The following is a 23983-nucleotide window of genomic DNA, read 5'->3' as shown; positions in this document are numbered from 1 at the left end:
GAATGCTGTGGGATGCCCCAGGGTGCTGCAGGAGATCCCAGGGATACTGTGGGATACCCTGGGATGCTGCAGGACACCCCAGGATGTGCAGGATGCCGTGGGACACCCAGGGACGCTCTGCAATGTCCGTGGGATGCCCTGGGATGCCCTGGGATGCTGTGGAATTCCTGCCCCCATCCCTCCATCCCTCCGAGGATGGTTCCAGGGTCGGAGCAGCCCCCCCAGAGCTGCCCCTTCCATCCCCCAGCTCCGGCTCAGCAGGACTGTGCTGGAATTCTGTGGGAAGCCCAGGGGAGCGCGGTGGCTGCAGCACTTCCAGCCGCATCCCTCATTAATCCGTCACGGCTTCCCGGGAAGCGCAGCGCAGCCGCGGGGTCGGGATTAGCTGCTATTTTTAAAGTGCTGGAGAACTTTTCCGGGCGCCAAACATCCCCTTCCCCTCTCCCCACAGCATTCCCAGGGGGATGAGCGCGTTCAGCCCATCCTTTTGAGCTTTGCCTTTTCCAGAATCTTCCCTTGGGTGGGTTTGGGAAGCGCCAGGGCCGGGAGAGGATCCGAAGTGGGATCCCAGCATGGAGGGGCCGGCAGCCGGAAAAAACACTGCTCTCAGTTCGTGTGGTTTAAGGATTCCGGTGCTTCCTCAGCTCTTTCCTTATGATTTTGAGGGAAAAAATTCCAGTGTGGTGCATAAACCTTCAGCAGCTCCCAGTCCTGTCCACGGAGGAGGAGGAGAAGAAGGAGGAAGGGCCGCTCCAGCTCCTCATTCCCACTCCCAGCATGGTGCTGGGAGATGCTCCTTGTTGGAGAAACATGGGAGCAGTGCTGGGATCAGAATCAGTGCTGGGGTTGGGATCAGTGCCAGAGCTGGGATCAGTGCTGGGGTTGGGATCAGTGCTGGAGTTGGGAGCAGTGGGCAGGGACAGGGCTGGAAGCTGCCTGGGAAGCTCCTACTGGGTTTCCTGGAAATGTTTGGCTTCCCTTGGAGGCAGCATAACCTGGGAATGGAGATGGGGATGGGATGGGGGCAGGATGGGGGTACAACAGGGATAGGGATGAGGATGGGTGTGCAGTAGGAATGGGAATGGGACAGGGATGGGAATGGGACAGGGATGGTGTGATGGTGGGGACAGGGACAGGGATAGGGACCAGGATGGGGAAATGACAAAGGACAGGGATGAGGATGTGATAGGGATGGGGTCAGGGATACAACAGGGCCAGGGATGAGGATGGGTATCCAATAGAGCTGGGGATGGGGAGATGACAGGGCCAGGGATGAGGATGGGATGGTCCTGGTGACACAGGGACATCGTGGGCTCCGGGTGCTCCTGGATGCTCCGGGAGCAGATCCATGTCCTTGTGCCTCCTGGGGGGATGGTGACACTGCTGTGGCCCTGGGGGTGGGACACCTTGTCACTGCCTTCCCGAAGGATCACGGCTCCGGCATGGAGCTGTAATTCCCAGCACTTCATTAATTATGCAAATTATGTAAATTGTAATTAATAATGCAGGACTTCCCTGTTTTCCAGGGCAGGGGGGTATCCCAGGGGTATCCTGAGGGCAGTGGGAAGCTGAGTCAAGGAGAGAGGTTGCGAATGCGGGGGTCTGGATATGTCCCCACGTCCCCATCCCTGCTGGTCCCCACATCCCCATCCCTGCTGGTCCCCACATCCCCATCCCTGCTGGTCCCCATGTCCCCATCCCTGCTGGTCCCCACATCCCCATCCCTGCTGGTCCCCACATCCCCATCCCTGCTGGTCCCCACGTCCCCATCCCTGCTGGTCCCCACATCCCCATCCCTGCTGGTCCCCATGTCCCCATCCCTGCTGGTCCCCACGTCCCCATCCCTGCTGGTCCCCACATCCCCATCCCTGCTGGTCCTGAGCTCTCCCATCCTCTCCCATGGCTGTGCCACCACTGGACCCTCCTGGAGCTTCCCACATCCCCCCTGACTCCGATGCCCCATTCCCTGCCCAGCCCCTTCCCCGGGGCCGTTCCCAGGGGGGCAGGGGGTGACCTCGGCCTCACCCTCCTCCTCCTCTTCCTCCCCCAGGCATCGAGTGCCCGCGGGGTGCCCGGAACCTGCCGGGGCTGGCACAGGAGGGGGAGCCCTTCAGCGAGGAGGCCACGCTGTTCACCAAGGAGCTCGTGCTGCAGCGGGAGGTACGGCGGGACGGGCGGGACCGGCGGGATCGGGGGGATTGGGGGCATCCGGGGCAGGGGCAACACTGACAGGTCCCAGAGGTACCGAGAGATCCTGGGAATACTGAGAGTGTCCTGTGGGATGTGGAGAGATCCCGGGTGATCCTGAGAGATCCAGGGTGACCCTGAGAGATCCAGGGTGATCCTGAGAGATCCAGGGTGTCACCAACAGATCCCAGGGGACACTGAGAGATCCCAGGCAATACTGAGAGTGTCCCAGGTGATCCTGAGAGATCCCAGGTGATCCTGAGAGATCCCAGGTGATTCTGAGAGATCCCAGGTGATTCTGAGGGATACTGGGTGATTCCAAGAGATCCCAGATGCCTTGGGCAGATGGAGGAGGGATGTAGGATGGATGAAAGGTGGGGGCAGGAGCGATGCAGAAGGGATGCAGGATGTGTGCAGGAGGGATGCAGGAGGGATGCAGGATGTGTGCAGGATGGATGCAGGAGGGATGTGTACAGGAGGGATGCAGGAGGGATGCAGGATGTGTACAGGATAGATGCATCAGGGATGGAGGATGTGTACAGGAGGGATGCAGGATGTGTACAGGATGGATGCAGGATGTGTACAGGATGGATGCAGGAGGGATGCAGGATGTGTATAGGATAGATGCATCAGGGATGGAGGATGTGTACAGGAGGGATGCAGGAGGGATGCAGGATGTGTACAGGAGGGATGCAGGATGTGTACAGGATGGATGCATCAGGGATGCAGGATGTGTACAGGAGGGATGCAGGATGTGAGCAGGACAGATCCCCATGTTTGAGCCTGTTCTCATTAATGTCTCTGGATGTTAAAATTCCCTGGAACTCCTGTGATTTCCCTGATTGAAGCTCTGGAGCTCTGGGCCCATTTGGGGTAATTACACCGTGATTCATAATTCCAGGGCGGATCCCAGATCCCCCCTGGCCCATCCTGGCCCCCCCTGGGGCCCAGACTTGGGATTGGAGTGCCCAGAGGGACGTTGGCACTGGTGCAGATGTGGGTACAGCTGTGACCTGTGCATACAGATGTGCATGTGCCTGCAGATGTGGCCACAGCTGCAGTCCTGGGCACGGATCCAGATGTGGGCAGGGACACAGATGTGGCTGTGGATGCAGCTGTGTGCGAGGATCCAGATGTGGGCAGGGACACAGATGTGGCTGTGGATGCAGCTGTGTGTGAGGATCCAGATGTGCCGTGGGTGTGACTGTGGGCGCTGATCCAGATGTGGCCCCAGATGCAGATGTGGTGGTGGGTGCACGGATCCAGGTGTTACCAGGGATGCAGGCACTGGCACTGATGCAGATGTGCTGGACACAGATCCAGGGGTTACCACAGATCCAGATGTGGCCGTGGATGCAGCTGTGGCAGCAGCTCCAGGCCAGTGGTGCCTGTGGGGGTCTGGAGTGGAGCCCACCCGGGGACTGCAGGTGTGGGGACACAGGGACATGGAACATGGGAACACAGGGATATGGGAACACGGGGACATGGGAACACGGGAACACAGGGATATGGAACATGGGAACACAGGGACATGGGAACACAGGGATATGGGAACACAGGGATATGGGAACACAGGGACATGGGAACACGGGGACATGGGAACACGGGGACACAGGGATATGGGAACACAGGGATATGGGAACACGGGGACACAGGGATATGGGCTCACAGGGACATGGAACATGGGAACACAGGGACATGGGAACATGGGAACACAGGGACATGGGCTCACAGGGACATGGGGACAGTGATATGGAACATGGGAACACAGGGACATGGGAACACAGGGATATGGGAACATGGGAACACAGGGATATGGGCTCACGGGGACATGGGAATGCAGGGACACAGGAACATGGGGCTGTGGGATCACGGGGATGTGGGGACATGGAGATGCATGGACACAGGAACATGGGGAAACAGGGATATGGGAACATGGGGAAACAGGGATATGGGAACATGGGGAAATGGACACAGGGACATAGAAATACAGGGACACGGCAATATGGGGATGCAGGGACACAACACAGGGACACTGGGACATGGGAATGCAGGGACACAGAGACACTGGGACATGGGAATGCAGGGACACGGGAATACAGGGACACAGGGACATGGGAATGCAGGGACACAGAGGCACTGGGACATAGGTATGCAGGAACACTGGGACATGGGAATGCAGGAACACTGGGACACAGGGACACAAGGACACTGGGACATGGGAATGCAGGAACACAGAGACACAAGGACACTGGGACATGGGAATGCAGGAACACAGGGACACAGGGACACGGGGACACTGGGACATGGGAATGCAGGAACACTGGGACACAGGGACACGGGGACACTGCAGTCCTCCCCCTCCCTGCTCAGCATCTCCTGCTGCCAGGAACTGCTGACCCGCGTCCCAGGGGCTTCGCTCCACTGCCTCGGCACATTCCGGAGGCTCCACACAGCACCTGCCGGGAATGTCATGGCAGGGAGGCCACATGGAGGCTGAGATGCTTCCCAGGAATGCTATGGCAAGGAGGACACGGTGCTTCCCAGGAATGTTGTGGTGGGGAGGCCGCGTGGAATCTGGGATGCTGGGCGGGAATGTTTTGGCAGGGAGGCCACGTGGAACGTGGGATGCTGCCTGGGAATGTCAGGGCAGAGAGGTCCCATGGAATGTGGGATGCTGCCTGGGAATGTCAGGGCAGAGGGGTCCCATGGAGTGTGGGATGCTGCCTGGGAATGTCAGGGCAGAGGGGTCCCATGGAATGTGGGATGCTGCCTGGGAATGTGGTGGCAGAGGGGTCCTATGGAATGTGGGATGCTGCCTGGGGATGTGGAGGCCGTGGCAGTGCCGGATGCTGCCCCTGGGTGAATTCCTGGTGCCGACACCGAGCCGGGCTCCGGGTCCCGGCCGGGTGCCCGCGGTTCCCACGGTGGCCCCGGACACGTGTTCCCTCCGGCAGCCAAATCCCTGCCCACCCCCACACCCAGCGGGATATTTTTATCCGGCGGCTCCGGCTGTGCTGACTCACGGGCCGTCGGTGACGAACCGGCCCCGGCTCGGGCTGGGAAGGAGGAGGGCGCTGGGACGCTCCGGGGGGATCAGGGGCTCCTGGATAACCCGGGAAAGGGCCGCGGGGCCCCCCCGAGGTGCCCCCCAGTTCCTTTGCAATGACCACGGCACTGATCCTGGCGGGAGCTGCCTCATCCTCCGGGAACACCCGAAATCTGCCACGTCCCCCCGGATTTCCCCACTGTTTTTGTTGTGCTTGAGTTGGAAATTCCCGGTCGGTTGATCCGACCCCGATCCCAGCGTTGGTCCCAGTGCCAATCCCAACCCCGATTCCAGCACCGATCCCAACTCGAATTGCAGGGCCAGCCAACCCCAACCCTGATCCCAACCCCAATCCCAATCCCAGTGCTGTGCTCGGGGCATTCCTGCCACATCCCACCTCATCCCACTGCTCCCCAGAGCCACCAGTGCCAGGGTGGGCACCAGGAGACCCCCCCAGATCCTGATGCCGAGGGGGTTTCCGTGACATTCCATAGCAGTGCTGTTTGTAGTTGGTCAATATGTGCCTTTGCCCCAATCCCGGGGGGTGATTCCCACCCTGCTCCGGCCAAATCCCAATTCCATGGCCTGTGCCCACCCGGGAGTGCCCGTGCTGGGTGCACGTGCCAGAGGTTGCCATAGGGATTATCCTTAATAAGCTGGAGAGGATGGAATTCCTGGAACTGGGGGGGTACCCAAGGACCGGGGGGGTTTGGTGGGGGAACCCCTCCAGCCCTGCCAGTGTCCCCCTTGTGCCCCTGCCCACGGCCCCCCTCCCGCTGCAGCCCCCCGGCACTGCAGCCCCCCCTTCCCTGCAACCCCCCCTTCACTGCAGCCCCCCCTGGCACTGCAGCCCCCCTTTCACTGCAGCCCCCCCTTCCCTGCAGCCCCCCCTGGCACTGCAGCCCCCCCTTTCCTGCAGCCCCTCTTCCCATCAGAGGCAGCCCCCCCAGCTCTCTGCTCCCCCCATTGCCCTGCAGCCCCCCATCACCCCACACCCCCTGTGTGTCCCCTGGCCCCACCCCAGGGCCCCGGGAAGAGGAGGATGGAGGTGGGGTGGGATGGGATGGGATGGGGTGGGATGGGATGGGGTGGGATGGGATGGGGAAGAAGATAAGGATGAGGATGGGAATGAAGATGAGGAAAGGGGTGGGATGGGGGTGAGGAAGAAGATGGGGGTAGGATGGGAATGAGGGTAATTAACTCAGCTGCTCTAAGTTGGGGTTAAATTAACGCCAATAAAATCGATAAATCCCTCCGGCCCCGCCGCGGCATTCCTGGGATTTTTGGGATCACTCCTGGCAGGCCCCGGCACAGGGAGCAGTGTGGGGGGGTGAGGAGGAAGGCCCCCTGCAGAGCCAGGGCTGGGGGGGGGGACAGCCCGTGTGAGGGGGGTGAGGAGGGTGTTTGCATTCCTAGATTGGCACGGGTGGGAAAATTCGGGAATAAAGGGAAAAGCAGGAACGTGGTTTTGGGAGAAACTGACCCAGATTCGCCGAAAACAGCAAAATTCCTTAAAAATCCCCCAAATCCCAATGCTGACCCCTCACAGCTCCGTGGGGACCTGGGGGGAGGAGGGGGGGGGGGCTCATCCCCTCCCTGTCCCCCGCTGGGCCGGGGGGGCCCTGGGGGGGCTCCAGGCCTGGCCCCAAGGGCAGAGGGGACGTGGTGGTGGCACGAGGGTGGTGGCACGAGGGTGGCCCCGGGGCTGCTGGTGGCACTGCCCCCCCAGCACCGACAGGAGGGGTAGGTGGAGGTGGCACCTGGGGGACACCGGTGACACAGGGGCACCCCCTGCCCCACCACTGGCACCCGGGGGTCCCCGTGTCCCCTCCCAGCTGAGGGTCCCCGTGTCCCCACCGCCAGCACCCAGGACACCCCGTGTCCTGGCGGTGCCACCCGGGTATCCCAGTGTCCCCACAGGCTGGGGAGTCCCAGTGTCCCCTCCCGGGGGGGTCCCACTGTCCCCCCCCCCCTGTGCCAGCCTCCATCCCCCCGTCCGTCCCCGCCGGCTGATCCATCCCGGTTCATCCTCCCTCCCTCCCTCTGTCCAATCCAGATTCCAGCCGGGAACCCCACAAAGGGGGGAGACACCCCACACCCCCAGCCCAGCCCGGGGTCCCGCAGTGGGGGACACCGGGGGACACCCACGCTGGGCCGGGGGGGGGTCCCGTGTCCCCGGCCGGGGATGCAGCCCCCCCAGTGCCCCCCGGCTCACGCTGCCCCCGATCCTCCTCCCCCCATCACCCCCCGATCCTCCTCCTCCCCAGCCCCCTCCTCCATCACCTCCCTCCATCTCCTTCCCCGCTCCGCGATTTTTCCAAAGCTTTTTCCTGCTGAGAGGACAAAAAACCCCTTTCAGGATGGCAGGAGCAGGGGGGGGGACACCCCGCGGCCCCCCCAACACCCCCCCCCCCCCCCGTTTAACCCCTCGGGGACTCGGCGTTACAAATTTTGAACAATATTTATTAAAATACAAAAATACACTTGTTTTTTTGTTGGATTCGCGGTACAGTCGGATCCTTCCGGCGTTTATAGACCGAGAGAGAACTTCTGCATCTCCTTCCCGCCTTTAGCCCCCCCCGGAACCCCCCCCAAATTTTTTAGCTCAGCTTTGACCCCTCCAATAAGATTTTAAAGCTAAAATCAGAAATTAAAGTAGTTCCAGTGCCCGAGCAACCGGGGAGGGCCCCCCCCACTGCCCGACCCCCCCCCCCCCAAAACCCCCCGTGCCCTCAGGACCCCCACGAGGCACTTGGGGCCCCCACCGGGACCCCCCCCAGTGGCCACCTCAGATGCTGGTGGCCCCCCCCATCGCCAAGCTCCCCCCACCCCCCCAGAGCCCTTAAATTCTCCCGGCCCCCCCCATTCCATGAGCAGCCCTTGGGGGGGGTGTCCCCATTCTCACCCCCACCCAGGGAAGGGGGGCGGGGGTGGGACCCCCCCCCCCGAAGGACTAGAAATGCCGTTTGGGTGTTCTGAAGGTGGTTACAATCATTCGTCAGGTCTCCCGTGGGCCCCCCCAGCCCCCCAGGAGCCGTAGCCCTGTGCCGGTGCCCGGGGGGGCCCGGGGGGGTCCAGGGGGTCCCCGGTGCCCGGGGGGTGCCCGGGGGGTGCCCGGGGGGTGGTGACACACACCGGGACCCACAAGCCCGTGGTGGTGCGGCAGGAAAGGGGGTGCAGAGCGAAGCAGGGGGGCACCCGCTCTCACCCCCCCCGTCGGCCCCTCCGAAACCCCCCCGCCCCCCCCGCCTGGCACTCGGGGGGTTCGCCCCCTTTCCTTGGGTTTTTTAGGAATTTTTTGCTTGAATACATTGCAGACGTCCATCCCCAGCCCTCAGGCTATGCCCCCCCCCGCCCCCCCACCCTCCCCAAAAAGTCCCGTCCCCCCCCCGATTCATTCCTTTATTGCATTCAGAAGGTTTTGGCGCCGTGCCGACATCCCGCTCCGCGGTGACGCCGGCGACGCCGGCACGCGGCCAAGGGCAGCGCCGCGGGATGGGGGGGCCAACCTCACCCCCCCCCCCCTCAAAATAACCCCCGAAAACACCCCCGACCCCCCCAGACCCCCCCCGACAGGCTCCTGTCACCGCTCCGGTGTCACCCGTGTCCCACCACGCCACGGCACCGCCGCTCGCTCGCCGCTCGCACCGAATTTTTATCCTCTTAATATCCGTTTGTTTTTTTTTTTCTCTGTTTCTCCTGGGTTTTGTTTTTTTTTTGTTTAAATAGAACCTGCGAGTTAGAAAATAGTGGTTTTTTGTAGGAGTTTTGGGTGGGTTTCGTTAAATTTTAATATAATCTGCTGCTCTTCTCGGCCCCGAGGTCGGCTATAGAAGCATGTACACGAAAAAGAGTCTCTCCCCCCCCTGTACAAAAGTTGTGTCTGTTATTGAGGAATTTTCCTGTTTTTCCTTATAATTGAGGAATTTTCCTGTTTTTCCTTATAACTGAGGAATTTTCCTGCTTTTCCTTACGTTTGGAGTTCTGCTTTTTGTGCATCTATTGCGTTTATAATAATTCCGGGGGGGGGTGGCGGGGAAACAACCCCCCCAAAAAAAAAAAGAAAAAAGAAGGAAAAAGCCCCCAAAAAAGAGTCATATCTGGGTTTCCTGAACTTTCTCCTTGGTGTGGGTCTGGATTAAATAGGGGTCAGCCAGGGTGGTCCCCGGGGGGTGCAGCGAGTTGCCCAGCGCGTTCTCTGTCCAGTGGGCGCCGTGTCCCGCCTTGTAGGTGTTGTAGTTGATGTGGTCGTGGATGTTGGGCAGCACCACGGCCCCCTCCCCGGCCACGCCGGCGGGCGCGGCGGCGGGCGCGGCGGCGGCGGCGGGCGCGATGTCCTCGTCCACCTGGATGATCTCCACGGTGCGCGCGGCCGTCACGGTGCTGCGCTGCTGGTGCCGCTTGCGGAGCTTGTAGAAGACGATGAGCATGGCCGCGGCCAGGAGCGTCACCGCCACGAAGCAGCCGATGATGATCTTGGTGGTCTTCATCACCTCGTCCAGGCTGGTCTGCAGCTTGTCGCCGGCGTCGGCGGTGGGCACGGCCACCTGCTTGGGCGTCCGCGTGGTCTGCACCAGGACGGTGGTGGTGGTGGTGTAGGCCGGCTGGTAGCCCGTCGAGGTGGTGGGCACGGGCTTGGTGAACTTGGGGGAGATGTCCTCCGGGGAGATCTCGGTGGTCTCCACCGTGACGGTGGTGAAGAAGCTGTAGTTGGAGGTGTTGAGCTCGGCCGTGCTCACGTTGAGGTACGCCGAGGCGTTGGAGTTGCCCGCCACGTTGGTCACCATGCAGGTGTAGACCCCGGTGTCCGTCAGCAGGACGTGGGAGAAGTTGAGGGTGCCGTCGTTGAGCACGGAGATGCGCGGGTGGCTGGACGCGTGGCTCAGCACCGTCCCGTTGGGCAGCAGCCACCGCACCGACGACATGGAGGGCGTGCGGCACTTGAGCTCGGCCACGCGCCCCTCCGAGATGTTGAGGTCCGTGGGGGCGTCCATGATGAAGGGCGCCGAGCACTGGAAGGAGGTCTGGTCCACCTCCACCAGGAACCTGCCCCGCATGTGCAGCGGGGCATGGCAGCGCCCGCAGCAGGTGGAGTTGGTGGGGATGTACTCCCGCAGCCACCACGACAGCCAGAGGATGTCGCAGTCGCAGTCCCAGGGGTTGTGGTGCAGGTGGAGCTCCACCAGGTACCGCAGCGGGGCGAAGAGGTCGTGGGGCAGGGAGGACAGGTTGTTGTGGGCCAGGTTGAGCTCCACCAGCGCCGTCAGGTCGTCGAAGGCGTTGCGCTCGATCAGGTTGATCTGCGAGTTCATAATCCAGAGCTTTTTGAGGGATTTGAGCCCGTGGAAGGAGCCCGGTTTGATCTCGGGGAAGTTATTGCCCGACATCTCCAGCTCCTCCAGGCCCACCAAGGGCGTCAGGTTGGGCATGTCCTTAATGTTGCACATCCCCAGGTTGAGGTACTTGAGGTTGTACAGGCCCTCGAAAGCCCCCTCGGAGATGTACTCCAGCTTCTTGAGCTCGCCCAGGTCGAGGCGCATGAGGGAGGGCACGCGGTTGAAGGCGTACGAGGGGATGCTCTCGATGGGGTTGTTGCGCAGCCACAGCTCCCGCAGCTTGGACAGGTACTCGAAGGCCCCGCTGGGGATGACGGTGAGCCAGTTGTCGAAGAGCTCCAGGGTGTTGAGGCTGGCCAGGCCGTTGAAGGCCCCCACCTCGATCTGCCGGATGGCGTTCCTGCCCAGCTGCAGGACCTCCAGGTGGTGCAGGTGGCGGAACGTGTCCGCCTGGATCATCTGGATGTTGTTCTCCATGAGGTTGAGATAGCGGGTGTTGGAGGGGATGCCGGGGGGCACCTCGGCCAGGCCGCGGCGGGTGCAGACCACCTTGCTGAACTGGTTACTGCAGGAGCACACGGAGGGGCAGCTCTGGGGGCCCGGGGAGGCGGCGGCCAGGGCGAGGATCCACGCGTGGAGGGTCAGGGAGGCGGCCAGGACCCCTGGCCAGGTGCGGTGGCGGCGGTGGCGGCGGAGGTGGTGCACAGTTACCTGCCACAAGAGCTTCATGGTGTGGCACGTTCATCATTCACCATCGTCTGGGGATGGCGGCGAGAACAGGAGAACGGGCTCAGGGCCCCCCCCCTCTCCCGGCTCCCACAAGCTGGGGGGCCCGGCTGGCCGGAGGGGGGGGGGGGTCGCGGTGCTGGGATTGGGGGGGGGGGGGGGGACGACTCCGAGGGGAGAGGGGGGGGAGGGAGGAAAAATTAAAATTTAGGGGGAAAAAAATCGGCGGTAGGTGCTGGGGGGGTCGGGGGGAGGAGAAGGAACCCCCCCCACCCTGCCCCGCTCGCCAGTACCTACCTGGGGAAGGGGGATCGGGAGGTCCGGGGGGGCTCGAGGCGAGCGCGGGGGGCGCGGGACCGAGGGGGGGGGGCCGGCTCCCAAAAAAAAAAAAAAAAAAAAGACAAAATGGCTCCTGGAGGCTGCGGTGCAGGATGGGGGGGGGCCGGCCCGGCTAAGCGGGGGCCCGGCAGCCCCCGACCGCGGCCAACCCCGCGGCCTCGCACCTCCGCTCCTGGGGCCGGCCCGGGGGGCTCCGCGGGGCCCGCATGGCCGCCCCCCCCCAGGCCGCGGGGAAAAAGGGGGGGAACCGGGGGGGAAGTGGGAAAAAAGGAAATAATTAAAAAAGAGAAGCGGGGAGAAAAGGAAGAATTGGGAAAAGGGGAGGGAGCGGAGGAGAGAAAAAGTGAAAAAATGAAAAACGGGGAGGGAAATGGGAATGAAAAAAAATTTGGCGAGGAAAGGGGAGTCAAAAGGAGATAAAAATGGAATCGAAATCTAAAATAAAATAAACCGAAATTAAAATAAGAAGGGAAACGGGGGTAAAAGTTAAAATAAGGCTAAAATAAAACGAAAAACTAAAAATAAAAATTAGAAATATTAAAATAAATTTAAAAGAAAAAAAAAAAAAACAACAACCAACCCCGGAGGAAACCTAAAAATAAAACAGGAAAATAAAGATTAAAAATAGGCCGAAATAAATAAATAAATCTCGGGGAGCCCCCCCGGGAGAGGGAAAAACGCGGTTCGGGGAGGGGGGGGGGGAGGAGGAAAGGGCGTCGGCGTGGGGGGGGGGGAGATGCCGGCGGGGGCACCTCCCGGGAGCGGCGGAGGCTGCGCTGGTGGCGGGGCGGGGGGGTCCCGTCCCGTCCCCTCCCGCGTGTCGTTCCCGCGTCCCCGCGTGGGTGTCGCGTTCAGCGGCGGCGCGGGGCGGTGGTGGCGGTGCCAGCGGCGGTGACAGCGGTGGCGGTGGCGGTGCCGGCGGGCATCCTCCGGTGGCGGGGGCCGCGCGGGGCGGTGCGGGCGGTGCGGGCGGTGCGGTGCGGGGCGGTGCGGGCGGTGCGGGCGGTGCGGGCGGTGCGGGAAGCAGCCGCGCAGGCGGCTGGCTCATCCTTTTGTCCTTCAGTGCGAGCGCGGATGGATTGCTGCTGCCGCCGCTCCCGCTGCTCCTGCTGACGCATCCCGGCTCCGCACAGACCCCCCCGCGCCCCCCCCGCACCCCCACCCACCCACCCACCCGCCTCGCTCCGGAGGGGCCCCCGCCGGCCCCGGTTCGGCCGGTGCGGCGGCCCCGGAGCGATTTTGTGCGCGGGGAGGGCGATGCGGGATGAGCCGCTTCCTCCTCCTCTTCCTCCTCCCTCCCGCCGCCGCCTCCTCCTCCTCCTCCCCGCAGACCCGCTCGGGGGATGTGGAGGGGGGGGCGCCCTGAACGACCCCTCCCCGGGGCCCGGAGCCGGGGACGGAGGGACGGAGGGACGGAGGGAGGGACGGAGGCGGCTCGGGGGGGCCCGGTGGCTTTAGGGTGATGGGGGGGGATGCGGCTCCATCCGTGGCTGGAGGCCCCCACAACCCCCCCTGAGGATCCAACATCCCCCCCGAGCGGGGTCCGTGGACCCCCTTAACCCCCTCCGGGCTCAGGGCTGAGACCCGACCCGAGCTGTGACACCGATGGGGGCACAAACCCCTCTCTGCAGTGGGGATGGGGGGGTGAGGGGGCTGCAGGTTCAGCTCTACCATGGGCTGGGGAGGGGGCACCATGCCAGGGGATGGGCACCTGGGTACCACCGGCTTTGGGGGGCCCGGGCTGGGGGTTGTACCCCCACCACTGCCTTGTGTGCCCTCTGCCCCAGGTGAGACCCCTGGGATCATGGGGAGGGGACCCCCCTGCAGCCCCCACAGGCAACCCATTGTCCCTCCCACTCTTGGTGGCACTTGGAGCTGCCACCAGAGTGCCACTGGTGTGAGGTGGCTGGGGCCCCTTGGGACACCCTGTGTGGCAGCACCCAGGGACACCCCAGGACCCTCCTGCCCTCCCTCCCTGGGGTCGCTGTCCCCGTGGTGGTGGCACATCCCTGGGGGGGCTGCAGAACTGGTAGTGATGTCCCCTGGGAGCTGCAGGACACGCTGGCCTCGTGTGCCCCGTGCCCCCTGTCCCCATGGCCACATCCTGTCCCTGAGCCCATCAGTGTCCTGCTCGTCCCTTCACTGGTCACCCTGCCAGGGGGGCTGGCACAGTGACACTGTGGTCACCAGAGCGTCACCGGGCAGTGCTCGGGAGGTGCCACAGCCGTGCATGGGTGCTACACCCCAGGGACCAGCCTGGTACCCCTGGGGACAGCGGGGGACCTGGGGGCTTGTCCTGCACCATGACCCTGCCACACACGAGCCACGGCCGGTGCGGTGCCATGGCCAGGGCAGTGCCATGGCCAGGGTGGTGCCGTGGCTGGTGTGGTGCCATGGCCAGGGCGGTGCTGCGGCCAGGGTGGTGCCGTGGTCGGTGCGGTGCCATGGCCGGGGTGGTGCCCATAGCCCACGCGGTGACGTGGCCGGTGCAGTGCCATGTCCCGTGTGGTCCCATGGCCAGTGCAGGGCTGTGGCTGGCACAGGGGAAGGGCAGCAGGATGCCACAGGCTTTGGGAAGCAGCGGGAACGGTTCTGGCGGGATGGGCGAGCTCAGGGAAGGGACACGCTCCGTGTCCGGCAGCGCCCGTGGAGCCAAACCCAGTTAACCACGGCAAAGGCCACGGCCAGGGCTTAAATCACCACAACGTGGCCCATCTGTCACCTGCTCGGGGGGACACTTTGGGGTGGCACCTCGGGGTTCGGTGGTCCGAGCCGGGCGCAGAGAGGCCGTGGGGGGGACCCCGCTGCCAGTCCTGGATGGAGCTTGGAGCGGCTGGGGAGGGTGCCCGTGGCTCGGTGCCCAGGGTGACTCCCGGGATCCCACAGGTGGAGGTGGAGGTGGAGAGCATGGACAAGGCCGGGAATTTCATCGGGTGGCTGCACATCGAGGGCGTGAACCTGTCGGTGGCGCTGGTGGAGCAGGCGCTGTCCCGCGTGCACTTCACGGCCGAGCGCAGCCCCTACTGCAAGGCCCTGCTGGCCGCTCAGGACGCGGCCAAGCAGAGGAAGGAGAAGGTGAGGGGGGGGCTGGGACCCCCCCGGGGTGGCACCGTCCCAAAGAGATGGCCCCGTCCCAGACGACGGTCCCACCCAGAGGACGTCCTCTTGTCAAGAGCTCTCCCCACCCGAGGGATGTCCCCATCCCAGGAGGCGATGGCCTCGTGCCAAGGGACGCCCCCGTGCCGAGTGAGATCCCAGCCACAGTAGATGTCCCCACACCAAGGGGTGGCCCCACCACGATGGATGTCCACAGCCCAAGAGGGGTCCACACCCTGAGGGGCGGCCCCACCACAGAAATATCCCCACCCCGAGAGATGACGGGCCACCCCAGGGAATGTCCCGACCCTAATGGATGGCCCTTCCCCAAGGGATGTCTCTGTGCCAAGAGATGATGGACCCACCCCAAGGGATGTCCCCAGTCCAAGGGATGTCCCCACCCCAAGGGACATCCCCACCCCAAGGGACATCCCCACCCCAAGGGATGTCCCCAGTCCAAGGGATGTCCCACCCCAAGAGATGTCCCCAGCCCAAGGGATGTCCCCACCCCACATGTGCCCCCAGGTGTGGTCCCACTACGAGGAGACCCCGGTGGGAGGAGGTGGTGCCGGTGCTGGAGGAGAAGGAGCGCACGGCCAACTACAAACCCGTGTTCGTCACCGAGATCACCGATGACCTCCACTTCTACGTGCAGGACGTGGAGACGGGTACGGGGGCAGGGGGACCCTCCTGGGGACCACCAGTACCCAGGGGTGCTCCCCAGCCCGGCCATGGGGGGGCTTAGTTGGGTGGGATGAGGATTCGTGGGTTTGGTGGGGATCACCCATCACCCCCAGGGCCATCTTTGGGACCAGGGTGGAGGTCCCTGTTCAGGACCCAGGATTGGGGTCCAGGTTTGGGACCTGGGATGGAGGGTCAGGGTCAGGGGCCACCTCTGGAACTGAGAGTGGGCATCAGGTTTGGGTCGAGGTCCAGGTTTGGGATCTACTGTTGGGGTCCGGGGTTGGACCCGAGGTTGAGGTCCACGGTTGGGACTTGGGGTTCAGGATCAGGGGCCACATTGGAGATCTGGGTTGAAGTCCAAAGTTAGTGTCCGTGGTTGGACCTGGGGTTGAGGGTTAAGGTCTAGGGGACACATTTGGGACTCAGAGTTTGGGTCCAGGTTTGGGGTTCATGGTTGGGATTGGGTTGAGGTTCTCGGGTCACACTGGGGTTGGGGTCCGGGTTTGGGATCGGCTTCAGGTTCTGGGGCCACACTGGGGTTGGGGTCCAGGTTTGGGACAGGTGGTGGGGGCGGGTGCTGAATTGGGCCACCCCCCAGGTGCCCAGCTGGAGAAGCTGATGGAGAACATGCGGGCCGAGGTGGGCGCCCACCCGCCCGTGGAGGGGTCGTACTCCCCGCGCCGAGGGGACTTCTGCATCGCCAAGTTCGTCGATGGGGAATGGTGAGCAGGGGGTCCCGCACCCCCCGGGGCGGGGCTGGCCCGGGGAGCGCTGGAGTTTGGGGTGACACCCAGAAATCCCACACTGCAGGTACCGGGCCCGGGTGGAGAAGGTGGAGTCGGGCGGCAAAGTTCACATCTTCTACATTGACTACGGCAACGTGAGTGTCACCGGGGGCTGGGGGGGCCTGGGGGGGCTGGGGGGCCATCAACCCACCCACCAAACCAGCCATCAGCGCATCCGTCCACTGTCCATCCACTGTCCATCCACCACCCATCCACCCATCCACCCATCCATCCATCCATCCACCCATCCATCCATCCACCCATCCACCCATCCATCCATCCATCCATCCATCCACCCATCCATCCATCCACCCATCCATCCCTCCATCCACCCATCCACCCATCCATCCACCATCCATCCGTCCATCCCTCCATCCATCCACCCATCCACCCATCCATCCATCCATCCATCCATCCATCCATCCCTCCATCCACCATCCATCCATCCACCATCCATCCACCATCCATCCATCCATCCATCCATCCATCCGTCCATCCATCCACCACCCATCCACCATCCATCCATCCATCCACCATCCATCCATCCATCCATCCATCCATCCATCCACCATCCATCCACTGTCCATCCACCATCCATCCACCATCCTTCCATCCACCATCCATCCATCCATCCCTCCATCCATCCATCCACCATCCATCCATCCATCCCTCCATCCATCCATCCACCATCCATCCATCCATCCACCATCCTTCCATCCACCATCCATCCATCCATCCCTCCATCCATCCATCCACCATCCTTCCATCCACCATCCATCCATCCATCCCTCCATCCATCCATCCACCATCCACCCATCCACCCATCCATCCATCCATCCATCCACCATCCATCCACTGTCCATCCACCACCCATCCACCATCCATCCATCCATCCACCATCCATCCATCCCTCCCTCCATCCCTCCATCCATCCATCCACCATCCTTCCATCCCTCCATCCATCCACTGTCCATCCACCATCCATCCACCATCCTTCCATCCCTCCATCCATCCACCATCCATCCACCATCCATCCACCATCCTTCCATCCACCATCCATCCATCCATCCCTCCATCCATCCATCCACCATCCACCCATCCACCCATCCATCCACTGTCCATCCATCCACCATCCATCCACCATCCATCCATCCACCCATCCACCATCCATCCATCCACCATCCATCCATCCACCCATCCACCATCCATCCATCCACCATCCATCCATCCACCATCCATCCATCCGTCCCTCCATCCATCCATCCACCATCCACCCATCCACCCATCCATCCACCATCCATCCACCATCCATCCATCCACCATCCACCATCCATCCATCCACCCATCCACCATCCATCCATCCACCATCCACCATCCATCCCTCCATCCATCCACCATCCACCATCCATCCATCCACCATCCACCATCCATCCATCCATCCATCCATCCGCCGTCCACCCACCCATCCATCCATCCCTCCATCCATCCACCATCCATCCACTGTCCATCCACCATCCATCCACCATCCATCCACCATCCATCCATCCATCCACCACCCATCCATCCACCCATCCATCCATCCATCCATCCATCCCTCCATCCACCATCCATCCGTCCCTCCATCCATCCATCCACCATCCATCCACCCATCCCTCCATCCATGGTGTCCCCCCTCCATGGTGTCCCCTCCCCCGTGGTGTCCCCCTTGACCCCATGGTGTCCCCCTTGACCCCGTGGTGTCCCCCTTGACCCCGTGTCCCCCCGCAGAAGGAGACGTTGCCCCCGTCCCGCCTGGCCCCGCTGCCCCCGGCCTTCTCCCCGCGGGTGTTGCCCCCCCAGGCCACCGAGTACACCTTTGCCTTCATCCAGGTGCCGCAGGACGTGAGTACGGGGTGGGGCTGGGGGGCCCTGGGGGTCCTGACCTGGGCCCCAACCCTGGGTCCCCACTGTGGCTCCCAGACCTGGGCCCCAACCCTGGGTCCCCACTGTGGCTCCCCCACCCTGGGTCCCCAGAATTACCTCTGACCTTGAACACCAGCTCTGGGTCCCAAACATTACCCCCAGACCTGCACCCCAACCCCAAGACCCACCCTTGGACCCCAAACCCGGGTACCAACCCTGGCCCCCAACCCTGGTCCCCAGCCCTGGGTCCCAATGGTGAACCTCCACTCTGGGGATTCAAGAGGCTCCTGACCTTGAACCCCAACCTGGATCCCAACCCTGACCCCAACCCTGCCCCCGCTCCCCCAGACTGACCCAGGCAAGGTGGGGGGGCAGCAGCACCCCCAGAAGAGCCCCGTGGGGTCCCCAGTGCCACCCGCACCCCGATGTGTGCAGGGGGGCCCCACCTCCCACGGGGGGGCTGTGCCTCCCTTACCCCCAACCCCAGGGTCACCCCAACCCCACAGCAGGTGCTGTGCCCGTGCCACGGGGGGTTCCCAAGGGTGGGAGGGGGTCCTTGAAGCCCACGGGGGTCCGTGAGGGCGTGGGGGGTGCCTGGGGGGTCCCTGTTGGGCACAGGGGGTGCCAGGGGGTCCCTGCTGGGCACGGGGGGTGCCGGGGGTCCCTGCTGGGTGCGGGGGGTGGCCGGGGGGTCCCTGTTGGGCACGGGGGGTGCTGGGGGGTCCCTGCTGGGCACGGGGGGTGCCGGGGGGTCCCTGCTGGGCATGGGGGTGGCCGGGGGTCCCTGACGGGCGGTGGTGCAGGAGGAGGCGCGGGCGGACGCCGTGGACAGCGTGGTGAGGGACATCCAGAACACGCAGTGCCTGCTCAACGTGGAGCACCTGGGCCCGGGCTGTCCCCACGTCACCCTCCAGTTCGCCGACTCCAAGAGCGACGTGGGGCTGGGGCTGGTCAAGGAGGGGCTGGTCATGGTGGAGCCCCGCAAGGAGAGGCAGTTCCAGAAAGTGGTGGGTGCAGGGCAGGGGGGGGGGTCTGGAGTCCTGGGGGGGTGGGGAGGGTGTGGGGTGGGTGTTGGGTGGGTGCTGCAAGGGTCTTGGGTGGTGCTGGGGGTCTGGGGTGAGTGCTGGGGGTGTTGGGTGGGAGGAGGCGTGGGGGTCCTGGGGGGGCCTTGGTGGGTGCTGGGAGTCTTGGGTGGGTGCTCAGGGGGTGCTGGGGGTCTGGGGTGGGTCTTGGGGGTGTTGGGTGGGTGCCTGGGGGGTGCTGGGAGGAGCTGGGTGGGTCTTGCAGGGGGGTGGCCGGGTGCTGGGGGGGTGAATGGGTGTTTTGGGGGGTGGGTGATTGCTGGGGGGTCTTGGGTGGGTGCTGGGGGTGTTGGGCAGGAGTTGGGTGAGTGCGGGGGGTGTCGGGGGTGTGCTGGCGGTGCCGGGGGGTCCCTGCCCCCTCCCGCCGGCGCTGATCGATCGCGGCTCAGCCGCGGCCGCATCGATCCCGGCTCGGCGGCGGCGGCGGCCCCGGGGGGGCCGGGGAAGGGGCTGGGGGGGAGCGGGGCTCACCCCACCCTCCATGGGGACCCTCCGCTCCCCCCACCACAGCGTGGGGTGTCCCCGTGATGGGGGTCCCCGGGGGTGCCCCCCAGAGCCCCCCGAGGGGGGGACAGGGGGTCACCCCCAGTCTGTGCCCCCAGATCACCGAGTACCTGAACGCGCAGGAGGCGGCCAAGAGTGCCCGGGTGAGTGGGGGGGACCCCAGACCGGGGGGCTTGGGGAGCCCCCTTGGCTCGGGTGTGCTCTAAGTGGTACCCCCAACTCGAGGGGTTATATGGGTGCAGCCCCCCAGTTTGGGGGTGACTCTGCTGCATCCCCCCCATTTTGGGGTGGCCCTGACTGCAGCCCCCCCCCCCCCCAGTTTTTTGGGTGACTGTTCTGCATCCCCCCGTTTTGGGGATGACATTGACTGCAGCCTCCCCCCTTTGGGGGTGACCCTGACAGCAGCCCCGCCATTTTTGGGGTGACTCTGGCTGCGACCCCTACCCTGGGGTGGCCCTGATGCAGCCACCCCCCATTTTGGGGGTGACCCTGACTTCAGCCCCCCATTTTGGGACGGCCCCTGACTGCACCCCTGTATTTTGGGGGTGACCCCGCTCCAGCCTCCCTCCCCCCAGGGTGACCCTAATTGCAACCCCCCTCTTTTGGGGGTGCCCCCACCCCCACTGCAACCCCCTCATTTTTGGAGATGTCCCCGACTGCACCCCCCCGTGTTTGGGGGTGCCCCCGACTGCACCCCCTCCGTGTTTGGGGGTGCCCCCGACTGCACCCCCTCCGTGTTTGGGGGTGCCCCCCTGACCCCGTGTGTGGGTGCCCTCCTGACCCTGTGTTTGGGGTTCCCCCCTGACCCGTGTTTGGGGTGCCCCCTGACCCGTGTTGGGGTTCCCCCCTGACCCGTGTTTGGGGTTCCCCCCTGACCCGTGTTTGGGGTGCCCCCTGACCCGTGTTTGGGTGCCCCCTGACCCGTGTTGGGGGTGTCCCCTGACCCGTGTTTGGGGTGCCCCCTGACCCGTGTTTGGGTGCCCCCTGACCCGTGTTGGGGGTGTCCCCTGACCCGTGTGTGGGTGCCCCCTGACCCGTGTTTGGGTGCCCCCTGACCCGTGTGTGGGTGCCCCCTGACCCGTGTTTGGGTGCCCCCTGACCCGTGTGTGGGTGCCCCCTGACCCGTGTCCCCCCCCAGCTGAACCTGTGGCGTTACGGCGATTTCCGGGCTGACGACGCGGACGAGTTCGGCTACAGCCGCTGAGGGGCCGGGGGGGCTGCGGGGGTCCCACCCCCCTCCCTGGGCTGCGGGGGGGCCCCACCGCCCCCCCCCCCCACTGCCGAGCCCCCCATCCCGTCCCGCCCTCCCGGGGGGGCAGCCGGGGGGGGGCTCCGAGCCCTGGGGGTGCCAAAGGGGGGGGCACCCCCGGTCCCCCCCCCCTGCCTTGGCCCCCCCCGCGGCCCCCCCACCCCTGGCCTGTATTTAAAGCTGCAGAGGCCCAATAAACGTAGTGAAGCGTCGTGTTTTGGGGTCCCCTCTGTGCTGGGGTCACGCCCCCCGACCCTGGGTCACCCCCCCCCCACCCAGGGACCGAGGCTGGGACCCCGAGCACGGGATGGGGGGGTTGTTTCTCCACGGGGGTGCAGCCCTGGGACCCCTGACCCCATCCCGAGAGCTGGGGGGGTTGGGGGGCACCCGAGGGCAGCAGCCACGGGGCAGAGTCTGGGCCAAACCCCTCCGGCAGCCCCGGGAGCCAAGTGGGGACCCCAAACCTGGACCCCAACCCGGGGCACCTGCAGGTCCCACCCATCGACCTCCAGCCCTGGGACCCAAAGTTGGGCCCCAAACCCGGCCCCAATCTTGGATCCCCACACTGGGCCCCCAGAATGGCCCCTGACATCGACCCCCAACCCTGGGTCCCACCCACAGACCCCGGGACCCAAACCCAGACCCCAAACTTGGGTCCCAAAAGTGGGTCCTGACCTTGAACCTCAACTCTGGGTCCCAATTGTGGACCCCAACCCCAGGTTCCCAATGTGTCCCCCGACCATGAACCCTGAGTGCCAGCCCTGGACCCCACCCCTGACCCCAGCCCTGACCCCAGCCCTGACCCCAGCCCTGGACCCCACCCCTGACCCCAATCCTGACCCCAGCCCTGACCCCAGCCCTGACCCCAGCCCTGGACCCCACCCCTGACCCCACCCCTGACCCCAGCCCTGACCCCAGCCCCCCCAAACTGACCCGGCTGAGGGGGGGGCAGCAGCCCCCCCAGAAGAGCCCTGCGGGATCCCCACTGCCACCTGCACCCCGATGTTTGGGGGGCCCACCTCCCACGGTGGGTGCTGTGCCCACCCCCCAACCCCACTGTGGGTGCTGCGCTCCCCCCGCACCCCAAATCCACGGTCACCCCGACCCCGGGGTCACCCCAACCCCGTGGGGACCCTGGGGGTGCCCCCCCGGGCTGTCCCCGCTGTCCCCGCGCCGCGGATCGATTTTGGGGGCCGGGGGGGGCAGCGCTAATTGAATCCGAAGCCAATTAACACGGAGCGGAGGGATCGATAATTAACGCCGGACAACGATCGTAATTACCGGGAGGGCGGGGGGGTGGGGGGGGTTGGGGGGGGGGAGGAGAGGGGAGGGGGAAGGGCTGTCCCTGTCCCTGTCCCTGTCCCTGTCCCTGTCCCTGTGCCCAGCCCGACCACCCACCTCTGCCCCAGCGGGGGCTCGGGGGGTCCCTGCGGATCCCTGGATCCATCTGGGGGGTTTGGGGGGCTCTGGGAGGTCCCGGGGGTGTCTGGGTATGTCTCAGGGGTTTGGGGTGGGCTTTGGGGGGTCCTGGGAGTCTTTGGAGGTCCCTGGAGATGTCGGGGGGGTGTCCTGGGGATCTCTGGGGGTCCCTGCAGGTTTCTGGGTGTATCTGGGGGGTTCTGGGGTCTTTGTGGGGTGCAGGAGTGCTGCTGGGTGTGCAGAGCGGTACTGGGCCATACTGGTCTGTACTGGTCTGTACTGGTCTATACTGGTCTGTACTGGGCCATACTGGGCTGTACTGGTCTGTACTGGGCCGTACTGGGCCATACTGGTTTATACTGGTCTGTACTGGCCCATACTGGTTTGTACTGGGCCGTACTGTCTGTACTGGCCCATACTGGTCTGTACTGGTCTATACTGGTCTATACTGGTCTGCACTGGTCTATACTGGTCTGTACTGGTCTATACTGGTCTATACTGGTCTATACTGGTCTGTACTGGTCTGTACTGGCCCATACTGGTCTATACTGGTCTGTACTGGTCTATACTGGTCTATACTGGTCTGTACTGGTCTATACTGGTCTGTACTGGTCTATACTGGCCCATACTGGTCTATACTGGTCTGTACTGGTCTGTACTGGCCCGTACTGGTCTATACTGGTCTATACTGGTCTATACTGGCCCATACTGGTCTATACTGGTCTGTACTGGTCTGTACTGGCCCATACTGGTCTATACTGGTCTGTACTGGTCTATACTGGTCTGCACTGGTCTATACTGGCCCATACTGGTCTATACTGGTCTATACTGGTCTGCACTGGTCTATACTGGCCCATACTGGTCTGTACTGGTCTATACTGGTCTGCACTGGTCTATACTGGCCCATACTGGCCCATACTGGTCTATACTGGTCTGTACTGGTCGCTCTGGGCTCCCGCGGCCTGAACGGGAAAGTGAAATGGCGCCACCTGCCGGTTCGGGAACAGCACGACAGGAACAGCCAGTCCAGTACAAACCAGTCCAAACCAGTCCAAACCAGTCCAAACCAGTCCAGTCCAAACCAGTACAAACCAGTCCGGTACAAACCAGTCCAAACCAGTCCAAACCAGTCCGCTACAAACCAGTACAAACCAGTCCAGTCCAAACCAGTACAAACCAGTACAAACCAGTCCGGTACAAACCAGTACAAACCAGTCCAGTCCAAACCAGTACAAACCAGTCCAGTCCAAACCAGTACAAACCAGTCTGGTACAAACCAGTACAAACCAGTCCAGTACTAACCAGTCCAGTCCAAACCAGTACAAACCAGTCCAGTCCAAACCAGTCCAAACCAGTCCAAACCAGTACAAACCAGTCCAGTCCAAACCAGTCCAAACCAGTCCAAACCAGTACAAACCAGTCCAGTCCAAACCAGTACAAACCAGTCCAGTCCAAACCAGTCCTGTACAAACCAGTACAAACCAGTCCAGTACAAACCAGTCCAGTACAAACCAGTACAAACCAGTCCAGTCCAAACTAGTACAAACCAGTCCAGTCCAAACCAGTCCAGTCTAAACCAGTCCGGTACAAACCAATCCGGTACAAACCAGTCCGGTACAAACCAG

General features: G+C 63.6%; 3 protein-coding genes across 36 annotated transcripts in view; 2 read left to right on the top strand and 1 right to left on the bottom strand.

The window, feature by feature from the left end:
• The window catches only part of SND1 (staphylococcal nuclease and tudor domain containing 1), an 81453-nt gene extending 60302 nt beyond the window's left edge, over positions 1 to 21151 (top strand). Inside the window, 10 exon segments of the mRNA XM_051773646.1 lie at positions 2051 to 2160; positions 14524 to 14712; positions 15259 to 15288; positions 15290 to 15401; positions 16016 to 16139; positions 16228 to 16297; positions 17970 to 18083; positions 18908 to 19111; positions 19789 to 19833; positions 20829 to 21151. Of these exon segments, the coding sequence (XP_051629606.1) occupies positions 2051 to 2160; positions 14524 to 14712; positions 15259 to 15288; positions 15290 to 15401; positions 16016 to 16139; positions 16228 to 16297; positions 17970 to 18083; positions 18908 to 19111; positions 19789 to 19833; positions 20829 to 20894 (1064 nt within the window). The 3' untranslated portion in view covers positions 20895 to 21151.
• Positions 2221 to 6041, top strand: LOC127463799 (uncharacterized PPE family protein PPE62-like). Of its 34 annotated transcripts, none has more exons than XM_051773693.1 (5): positions 2221 to 2439; positions 2480 to 2629; positions 2788 to 2798; positions 2843 to 4982; positions 5021 to 6041. In XM_051773693.1, the coding sequence occupies exons 4-5, from the start codon at positions 3466 to 3468 to the stop codon at positions 5475 to 5477; spliced, it is 1974 nt and encodes a 657-aa protein (XP_051629653.1). In that variant the 5' UTR covers positions 2221 to 2439; positions 2480 to 2629; positions 2788 to 2798; positions 2843 to 3465; the 3' UTR covers positions 5478 to 6041. The 34 variants fall into 34 exon arrangements, with proteins under 34 accessions (XP_051629653.1, XP_051629659.1, XP_051629650.1 ...); XM_051773699.1 differs by lacking the exon at positions 2788 to 2798 and adding an exon at positions 2733 to 2765 and having other exon boundaries at positions 2854 to 4982; XM_051773690.1 differs by having other exon boundaries at positions 2733 to 2798.
• LRRC4 (leucine rich repeat containing 4) lies at positions 8082 to 11420 on the bottom strand. The gene has a single exon (XM_051773703.1). It carries the CDS (start codon positions 11299 to 11301, stop codon positions 9331 to 9333), a length of 1971 nt encoding a protein of 656 aa, XP_051629663.1. The 5' UTR covers positions 11302 to 11420; the 3' UTR covers positions 8082 to 9330.
• Positions 21152 to 23983: the final 2832 nt, after the last annotated feature.

The sequence above is a fragment of the Manacus candei genome, unplaced genomic scaffold (assembly GCF_025592945.1).
Source record: "Manacus candei isolate 608988 ecotype Guabito, Panama unplaced genomic scaffold, ASM2559294v1 h1tg000174l, whole genome shotgun sequence".
NCBI lineage: Eukaryota > Metazoa > Chordata > Aves > Passeriformes > Pipridae > Manacus > Manacus candei.
The sequence above is the reverse complement of the archived record's forward strand: the minus strand, read 5'-3'. Positions and strand labels throughout refer to the sequence as shown.

Bases quoted from the DNA above. Each gene is read 5' to 3' on its own strand.
- LOC127463799 (XM_051773697.1), top strand. From the start codon at position 3,466: ATGCAGGCACTGGCACTGATGCAGATGTGCTGGACACAGATCCAGGGG. The intron at 4,983-5,020 runs GTCCTATGGAAT...GGGGATGTGGAG, and splicing joins GGGAATGTGGTGGCAGAGGG to GCCGTGGCAGTGCCGGATGC.
- LRRC4 (XM_051773703.1), bottom strand. From the start codon at position 11,301: ATGAAGCTCTTGTGGCAGGTAACTGTGCACCACCTCCGCCGCCACCGC.